The following is a 9899-nucleotide window of genomic DNA, read 5'->3' as shown; positions in this document are numbered from 1 at the left end:
TGAATTGGTGGAACTTAAAATAAAGAAAAGTTAATGTAACTTTCCTTTTTTTTTATCAACAATCAAACAGTATTGTGTTAGTAGAATTAGAATTTTTAACAAGCATTTTCAACAGCAGAATTCACCACTGACAGGTTATACTGCCAGACTGCGTTTACTTCCTAAGCTGGGTGTGATTAGTAGACTAGTGGGTAACACACTCGCCTATGAACCAGAAGACCCAGGTTCAAACCCCGCTTACTACCATTGTGTCCCTTAACAAGACACTTAACCCTAAGTTGCTCCAGGGTGGGACTGTAAATACTGATTGTAAGTCGCTCTGGATAAGGGCGTCTGATAAGTGACATTAATGTAAATGTAAATGATTAAGCAAAAATATCTACAATGGTTCTATGTTATACATTAAAGAATTGATTTTGATACTGTGATTGTTTTAAGTCTGACTGCGGTTAAGACATTTATTAATGTAATGTATGTTAAATAAACATTACAATAATTTAAATGAAGTAATTAACTTAATATTGACACCATTTGCAGGCTCACTCTATCCTTTAAGGGGGTCCCTCTCTGTATCACTCCTTTCTTCCTTTCTTTTTTTCTTTCTCCTAGAGTTTTTTTCTGTCGAGTTTTTCCATGTGTGCCAAAGGGTCAAATGTGGGGGGTGTCAACTGTAGGACCTGTAGGATGTTGTTGTTGTTGTTAATATTGCAAATACTTTTTTATGAAAATGAAGTGAGCTGACCTTTAACAGTACACAGTAAAATGTAATATTCAATTTAGTTTCCACTCAAATAAACCTGTTAATCTCATTCAGAATCTCACTCAGTTTAACTAAGTCGTACATAGAAGTTCAAGCAAATCAATGATCTTCAGCTAAATGTTGTCCTTGTTTGTTCTTGATTAATGTACAGAAAGTTTTTTGCTATTTTATAGTCTGTATAGGTATTTAGTAGGTTTTAGTTGTCGTTGAGTTGTACTCATTGAGAAGTTGCCGTGTACTCAGTTCTGGAGTACATTTTTATCTGTTAATAGGTTGTTATTAGTCATTATGAGTTTTAGGTCTGTTAAGTACTGGCTAGAAGAAGACCGTTTGTTCTAGTGACTTCCTGGCTGTCTTTGTATGGGAGTTTATCTCAAAAGCAGAGATCATCTCATCGGTGTGATATATACAACCAAGGCATGACACGTCAATGATGATAAGAAAGAAGAAGAAAGAATAAAGAAGATAGCTGCAAACAATAAATCAGAATCGGAATCAGAATCAGAATCGTATTTATTGGCCAAGTAAGTGCAAGCACATACAAGGAATTTGATTCCGGTAGATGGTGTCTCTCAAGTACAATGTAGGAAAAAAAAAACAACAACAATGTGCAAGGATGTGGTGTTATTGTACAAGTTGTGGATTGTTTGTGATTTATAAATAACTATATCTACTTTTTATGAATAAATAGGCAAAAAAAAACAAAAAACTAAATCTTATATACAAGTGAACATAAAGTGCAGTGTGCAATGATGGAGGTGATTTACAGTATCAGCTGTTTAGGAGGGAGATGGCGAGGGGGAAGAAGCTGGTCCTGGTCTGCAGGCTTCTATAACGTCTGCCAGAGGGCAGCCTGTGACCAGGGTGTGAGGGGTCTGAGATGATTTTCCCTGCCCTTTTCCTGGATGTTGAGAGGTACAGGTCCTGGATGGAGGGCAGGGGGGCACCGGTGATCCTTTCTGCTGACCGTACGGTCCTCTGCAGTCTGATCCTGTCCTGTTTGGTGGCTGCTCCATACCAGGCGGTGATGGAGGAGCACAGGACAGACTCAATGACCGCAGTGTAGAACTGGATCAGCAGCTCCTGTGGAAGACTGTACTTCCCCAGTTGCCTCAGGAAGTGCATCCTCTGCTGGGTCTTTTTGAGGATGGAGGAGATGTTGGTCTCCCACTTCAGGTCCTGGGAAATGGTGGTGCCCAGGAACTTGAAGGTCTCCACAATAGACACTGGGCTGTCTGATATGGTGAGGGGGAGCAATGTTGAGGGATGTCTCCTGAAGTCCACCGTCATCTCCACAGTCTTAAACGTGTTCATCTCCAGGTTGTGTTGACTGCACCAGAGTACCAGCCGCTCAACTTCCTGTCGGTATGCAGACTCATCACCATCCTGGATGAGCCCAATGACAGTGGTGTCGTCTGCAAACTTCAGGAGTTTCACAGTTGAGTTTCTGGAGGTGCAGTCGTTGGTGTACAGGGAGAAGAGTAGTGGGGAGAGGACACATCCTTGGGGGGCACCAGTACTGAGGACCGTGTTCCAGAAGTGATCTCCCCCAGCCTCAATTGCTGCTTCCTGTCTGTCAGGAAGCTGGTGATCCACTGGCAGGTACCAGGTGAAATGCTGTGCTGGGAGAGTTTGGAGTTGAGGAGTTCAGGCACAATGGTGTTGAACGCCGAGCTGAAGTCCACAAACAGGATCCTGGCGAAGGTTCCCGGGCGGTCGAGATGTTGCAGGATGTAATGCAGCCCCATATTCTCTACATCATCCACCGACCTGTTTGCCCGGTAGGCAAACTGCAGGGGGTCCAGCTGGTGTCCCGTGATGTTCTTTAGATGGGCTAAAACCAGCCGTTCAAAGGATTTCATGACCACAGACGTCAAGGCGACAGGTCTGTAGTCGTTCAGACCAGTGATGGTGGGTTTCTTGGGGACCGGAATAATGGTGGTATATATAAATATATACTTGAAAGTTATTTTAACTGAATTGTAGGGATGTGCAATATCACCTTTTTTTTTCAATTTCGATCCGATATAAAGTAAAAAAAAGGCTGGTACCTGTTGTACTTTAGATACTTTATTTGGGGGCATGGGGGGTGATGCGGATGGTACTTACCCAGGGCCTCTTTCTGTGATGCCTCTGGGTCATGTTGATGTGTGAGGAGCCATATTCCTACAGGCATGTGTACTTTTAGCTCGATGTGCTGCTAAAAGTAGAAGAGCAAAAATATGGATACCATTGTGCTATTATTGATCCGATACTGATACTAACGTGGCATCAATAGTATTGATATTTTGGGTCGATCCGCAAATCCCTAGTTAATAGCATTTATTAAGATAAAGTGATAAAGTGAAGTGATTGTCACATGTGATACACAGGAGCACAGCACACGATGCACACAGTGAAATTTGTCCTCTGCATTTAACCCATCACCCTGAGTGAGCAGTGGGCAGCCATGACAGACGCCCGGGGAGCAGTGTGTGGGGGCGGTGCTTTGCTCAGTGGCACCTCAGTGGCACCTTGGCGGATCGGGATTCGCACCACTGCCCCAATATCTAATATCTAGAAGATATTAAAGAACTTCTTTAAAGTAAAGACAACTTGACTACGTACGAGAATACATAAAGAATAATGATGGTGGAGTAATCAATCAAATTAAGTTAGAATATCTTGAATTGGGTAATTAAGCAACTTAAAATTGCAAGCACTTTTTCAATAAAAAATTACATTGATTGACCTTAAATAGTACTAAAAGAATGATAATGGTGTACTAAAGTAATCAAACTCTAAAAAAAATTGTGGTATTTACATAACTTTAGTGAAGTTGGAATACCTTCTTACCTTAATATTTAAAAAAAAATAGAATATTAGTGGCGCCCCCATCATCAAACGATGCTTCCTTATTGTCTCATTTATTTATGGCTGTTTGAACTACTTAGTCAAGGTCATACAGAATTGTCTCTGCAATCATTCTGCGAAACACAATGGCATAATTCCACACCCTCTAGAACAATGCTGTCTCTTTTCTTGTGTTCTGCTGTCCCGCATGTTTTAGAGTAATCCTTAATGACCACAGCACCCCTCACCCCTCATGTAGAAATGAGGTTTTTACGTTATACATCTGCACGAGTGTGTCAGTGTTGATATATAGGTGTGTTGTAGTTTTTATATTTATACATTTATTTATGTTTATAGTTTTTATAGATGACAATACACAAAACAATGCTGAGGATAACAGAGGAGGCATGCATGTTCTTGCCAGTTGATGTCTTGCGTTTCTGGCTGAGAAGATGCGGTTTCACGCAAAGCTGTAATTTAGTAGAATGTTATCTACCAAGGCCCTAGTGCCAACACCAAACAGGACACAGGAAGTGGAAATGGGCCATAGCAATTACCTGAGCTCTTTCAAACCCTTCAAGATGCAGCCAGTGTGGTTCCTCTTCTGTTCAGGAGAACCCAGCATCCATGGTTCTAACTACAGAACCAAATCTAATATTGTCATTGCATTTTCTTTCAATAATGCAGTAAAACCATGATTACATAAGAAATGAATTAATAGATTAATAAAAGCTTTTTTTCCAGGAATCATGGGGAGCAAGAAGACGTTTGTAATAAGTGCCTGTCTGTTGGTCACATGCTTGTGGATCTACCTGGGTATTAGAGCAGTTGCCACTTTTTCCCGTTTAGTCCCAGTAGTGCTGTATTCAAAGGTCAGTCTGCAGCATCTGGATCCAAACGGCAACGGCCAACCAGAGTCAACCGAGATCAGGCAGCAGCAGCCCCAAGTGACCACACCATCCGCCATTAAAGTGTCAGAGGACAGCATAACACCAATCATGGGCACGCGGTTCCTTATGGTTTCTGCTTACATGGACCACGAGGCAAACGGCGTCATTCGTATAATCACTGTGATGAGCAGGCTTGATCCGGGACCTTTCGTTTGTATCATTGCCCGTGGCCAGCAAACTATGGTGACCAGAGCAGAGCTGGACGTGCACAGTGACAATTTTGGGTTTCCTTTGATGACAACTGATGCAATGTGTTCAGCAGGCCAGATGTTCAATGCCACCCATGTCACCCTTGCGCGACCTTCGGACAGTGGCCGTGCTCAGGGTCATTTCTTCCTGCAAATACAAAACACAGAGCAAGTGAAGCAGGACTTTGAGTTTGCATTCAGCCTCTGCATTTCCACCATGTTTGGGAGATACAACAATGTCCTTCAGTTCGTCCAGACCATAGAGATGCACAGGCTTCTGGGAGTGGACAAGTTTGTTGTCTACAACACAAGCTGCGGTCCCGAGCTCAGCAAAGTCCTGCAACACTACGTGACAGAGGGCATACTAGAAGTCATTCCATGGCCGATCGACCACTTCCTAAACCCTTCCTCCGGCTGGAATTACGAAAGCCACAAGGGGGATCTGCATTATTATGGCCAGCAGGCCACGCTGAATGACTGCATCTACAGAAACAGGTACAGATCCAAATATGTCCTCCTGAGTGATGCCGACGAGATCATCATGCCGTACAAACACGCTTCTCTACAGGCACTCGTGGACAGCCTGCAAAGGCGCAACCCCCACGTGAGCTGCTTTATCTTTGAGAACCGGGTCTTCCCCACCACAGTGGCTAACGACAGCGAGAAATTCGATCTCCCGCAATGGAGAGGAATCCCCGGCCCCAATATTTTGAGGCACATATACAGCGAACCAAGAATACAAGGAGCCCACAATCCCACCAAAATGATAGTTAATCCAAGGATGATCATACAGTCGTCAATTCATTCAGTGTTAAAGTACCATGGCAGGACGTTCTGGGTTCCCAGTGACCTGGCACTGGTGATCCACACCAGACAGCCTCTTCAGCCGGATTTGACCTCAGGACAGTTAATTATGGATACGAAGCTCTGGGAATATGAGAATCAACTTTTGCCAAATATTGATGATATTTTAAAAAGGTCTGGAATTATCAGATGAAACTAGTAGCTGGTGAAGTTAGATTAACACAGTCATTTTTCAGTTTTTTTATTCAGTTCACCTTCACATACCATGTGGTCAGTGTTAATTTAACTCTTCAGGCAAGGTTGATCGTTATTTGCTTACGGGATTTTAAGGGATTTTTTCAATCATTTCAAAAATATTAATAGGGGATTGACTCATAATTTCAACATAACTTCAGTCACGTTAGGAACACACGTTTGGAGATGTGTTATACTGCATTTTGTGGAGTTCAGTGTGAAAACTGTATGGTACGTGGATGGTTTTTTGTGGCTTTCCCCACCATACAAACACATGATGGGGCCAGTCTCATCACTGTTTACCCCACCAAGGTGCTCGTGCTTGCAGTAACACGGGATAGGAAAAAGTGCATTTCATTCAAAATATCAGTCATGCAGAGTAAAAAATGATGAAAACTACATAATCAGTCACATATGAATCCAAGAAACCCCAAGTCTGCTACACAAGTCATCTGCTCACGGCTGAATTTATGGTCTATTTGCCTTGTGGCCTGCAGCAGAAATGAATGACCATACTGTCTGAACTGATAGTGTATAGCTTCGTGCTGTGTGTGGGTGGTGTGAACATCCGCTGGCATATTGTGTTTTATTATACGCAGAGAGAGGCAAAAGGAACAAATTGCACAAGACTAAACAAAAGGAGACATACATTCCCGTCAAATAAAACTCTCACACATACTGTCCCAGGGGAACACAACAGTAAGAGGGGAAAAGGAAGTTGGCGAAACATGCAGATCTCTCCATCGCTGCACAAATTTGTAGTTACATTTTTTAACCACAAGATGCCGTACTTCACTGTGGCACAAACACAGAGGATTAGAGTGAAGATACTCATATTACTCACATTTACTACTCAGTTTTGTGAATACTTAAACTAATAAATGAAATATTCTTCCATGGCCATTGATCAGTGGAACATCATATGTTTTCATGTGGTAGTAGCCTAGTGGGTAACTGGGTCACAGGTTCAAACCCCAATTACTACCATTGTGTCCCTGAGCAACCCACCCTGAATGTCTCCTGGGGGACTGTCCCTGTAAATGCTGATTGTAAGTCGCTCTGGAAGCATGTAAATATAATTGATATGTAATCAGTAATTAAAGAGTTATGAATAGATTTGATGGGTTAATTGCCAGAGGGCGAATCAAGGCAAGACACGTTTCTCTGCAGATTGATGGATCATCTCTGCCAGCTTCTGGGCCTGGACCTGAGTTGGCCTTCACTGTGGGGACATTACGGAATCCAGAGCTTCTCTCTACAGGATGTCCCCTAACTAACCGCTGTTAGTTCATCATCGAGTGCGGCGATTACCTGTCTTGTTCACATATTCTTGTTTTGCTGTTTGGGTGCCACAGACTGAGTTTTCCACTTCTGTGTCCAGTAGAGAACAAAGTACTGTCTACTTGAACAGTGATATTATTAGACTAACTAATACTGCTTTGACATGAGGCAGAGAGGAAAAGCAAACTTACATCAAAGATGTAAATTTGGAAATAGTAGTCTAAAAGTTTGACATAATGGTTTCAAAACATCCCCTTTCCTAAAATCTTATGCAGTCTTACAAACGAGAAGAGTCCTGGAGGCCTTTGTCAGGATTTCACAAATGCACAGTTATGCGGGTATGAATCTCTATTTGCACCCTGTGATTTCATCTTTTGTTTGTTGAAATTCATTTTCATAAAATCTTATCTTGACCACAATCTTCAGAAGGTCTTGACCTCATTTTGACCTGATGTTTTTTTTTAAAGCTTCAAAATATCTTTTTTCCTAAAATCTTATGTAGTGCTACAAAAGAGAAGAGTACTGGAGGCCTATGTCAGGAATGCACCACTGGACAGTGGTGTGGGTTCGAATCCCACTTCTGACAGATTATCTGGTCTTTCTTCTCTTGGCACAGTCTTTTGAGAGTGTCATGAAGAATTTTGCAGTGTGGATGTGTAAAGGGGTTGAAGACTTGTCTTAGATTTAATGTATGATTTTTTCCCATTGGTTTGAATTCCACTTCTGACAGATAACTTGTTTTTTCTTTATCTTGTCATCCATTCTCAGTAGGTCTAATGAAGCTTTTTTGCAGGGTGGCTAAAACAAATTTCAAGACTGGATGACTAGGATTAGTTTTCATAAAATCGTAATTTGTCTGTCAGTGAATGAAGGTTTGTGGGATTTTTGGGCATTATTGTATCATTTATCGTCTTACTGGTGGTCTTTGGACTTACAGCAAATAGTGAAGATGTTCACTATACCAGAGGTCAGACTTGAAGTGACATTCAGAAGCGCAGAGCTGAATTAGGCCAACAAGGGAAATGATTTGAGGTGTGGTACACACACAATCACACGGTCTCCCAAACCGCTCCAGATTTGTGTCTGGCACCCCCTTGTGGTAAAACACTATTACTGCGCTTGCCTTTGTTCAATGATTAAAAAAAAAAAGTGTAAAGTGAAGTACAGTACACGGTGCACACAGTGAAATTTGTCCTCTGCATTTAACCCATCACCCTGAGTGAGCAGTGGGCAGCCATGACAGGCGCCCGGGGGGACGGTGCTTTGCTCAGTGGCACCTCAGTGACACCTTGGTGTGTTGGGATTAGAACCGGCAACCTTCTGATTATGGGGCCGCTTCCTTAACCGCTAGGCCACCACTGCCCCGCTTTTGAGTAAGGGTTAAATGACTGATTTTCTCCTTTCATCATACTGATTATCAGATCACCAAATAAACAGACAGCGCACATTTAGACCATGCCCCCACCCTGGGGAAATATGCTGCACTTACATTTAATTCCTTTTATTCATTCACAAAGCACATTTAAATTTACTTCAATTGAAGTAAAGTACCTGGCAGGTATTGGTCAAGGTCAAGATACAATACAGTACCTGGCAGGGGAGATACCATGATCAAGAAGGCGGTTCACCCAGGGCGAGGCTCAGCCATTGCACTCCGGTTGTGCTGACCCCTGCGAATTCCCCAAATGTGGGAATCTCGACTGCATAATTTCTGGTAGTGGGGGACTGCGTTCGCGCTCTCCTCTGATATACGGTGGCCTAGCGGTTAAGGAAGCGGCCCCGTAATCAGAAAGTTGCCAGTTCAAATCCCAATCCGCCAAGGTGCCACTGAGGTGCCACTGAACAAAGAACCATCCCCACACACTGCTCCCCGGGCGCCTGTCATGGCTGCCCACTGCTCACTCAGGGTGATGGGTTAAATGCAGAGGACAAATTTCACTGTGTGCACCGTTTGGTGTGCTGCTGTGTATCACATTTGACAATCACTTCACTTTGCTTGCTTTTGCTAAAGTGAGGTTCAGGCAATAACTTAAGCAAGTGTGACATCAAAGGACATTTAAACGTATAGAATAAGAAAATATGTTGGAAAATGTGGTCTTAATTTTTGTATTAAACTAAATTTTGTGTGTGTGTGTGTGTGTATCCTAACTCATCCCTCCTTAATTCCTGTGTTCCAGTTGCTCACATTGTAGGGTCAGCATGGGCACCCAGACCAGTCTGCAGCTACACAGACATATACATAAAAACCTGATGCACTGTGTGTTCTGTCACTTTACTACCATTACTACCAGCATGATATCCCCTGTCCCCACAAGTGGCACCATATCACTGTCTTGTTCAACCTGATTCCCCTCATGCGCTTCCAAGCTCACTCACTATCTTATCACTTTTGACTAATTTGCGCATGGTTTTGTGTAAGCCTCTCCTGTTCTTAGACAGTCGAGAATTTTCTGTTTATAGGCTATTTTCTGTGGTTCTGCAAAAAGAGGAAAACAATACAAACAGCATGGGACTCATTTTTAAATCAAACCATGTAATTGGGCCATTAATATTGTCAGAAATATCTTCATCTTCTTCCTTCAGCTGGTCATGGTAGGTGTCACATGATAAAGGTGCATAAGCCGGAAATTAAGGTCCAACACAACAGAAACGCGATGGTCAAAAATGGAACAGAAATAAAGGCACACACGAACAGTGTCACAGGGCCACATTAATGCTGCAGCGTCGTTCTGCTGTCATCTCTTTTCTTTTAACAGGAGCCCTAGTCACGGACACCTGTTCAGCGGCTGCTGTCCATGGTTAGAACCCTGTTGACAGGCTGACCGGTGCAGGCTGTGTGCCGACCAGAAA

General features: G+C 42.8%; 1 protein-coding gene and 1 non-coding gene across 2 annotated transcripts; both read left to right on the top strand.

Annotated features, from left to right (window-relative positions):
- The first annotated feature begins 4341 nt into the window (after window positions 1–4341).
- Window positions 4342–5727, top strand: LOC114793864 (uncharacterized). The gene has a single exon (XM_028986001.1). The coding sequence runs from the start codon at window positions 4342–4344 to the stop codon at window positions 5725–5727; it is 1386 nt and encodes a 461-aa protein (XP_028841834.1).
- A 2903-nt stretch (window positions 5728–8630) lies between these two features.
- Window positions 8631–8795, top strand: LOC114795002 (U1 spliceosomal RNA). Its single transcript, XR_003750415.1, has one exon. It is a non-coding gene; the product is annotated as a U1 spliceosomal RNA (small nuclear RNA).
- The last annotated feature ends 1104 nt before the right edge of the window (window positions 8796–9899 follow it).

The sequence above is a fragment of the Denticeps clupeoides genome, chromosome 7 (assembly GCF_900700375.1).
Source record: "Denticeps clupeoides chromosome 7, fDenClu1.1, whole genome shotgun sequence".
Classification (NCBI taxonomy): Eukaryota; Metazoa; Chordata; class Actinopteri; order Clupeiformes; family Denticipitidae; genus Denticeps; species Denticeps clupeoides.
Note: the sequence above shows the minus strand (reverse complement) of the source record. Positions and strands in the feature narration are given on the sequence as shown.

Coding starts and splice junctions, on each gene's coding strand:
- LOC114793864 (XM_028986001.1), top strand. CDS start 4,342: ATGGGGAGCAAGAAGACGTTTGTAATAAGTGCCTGTCTGTTGGTCACA.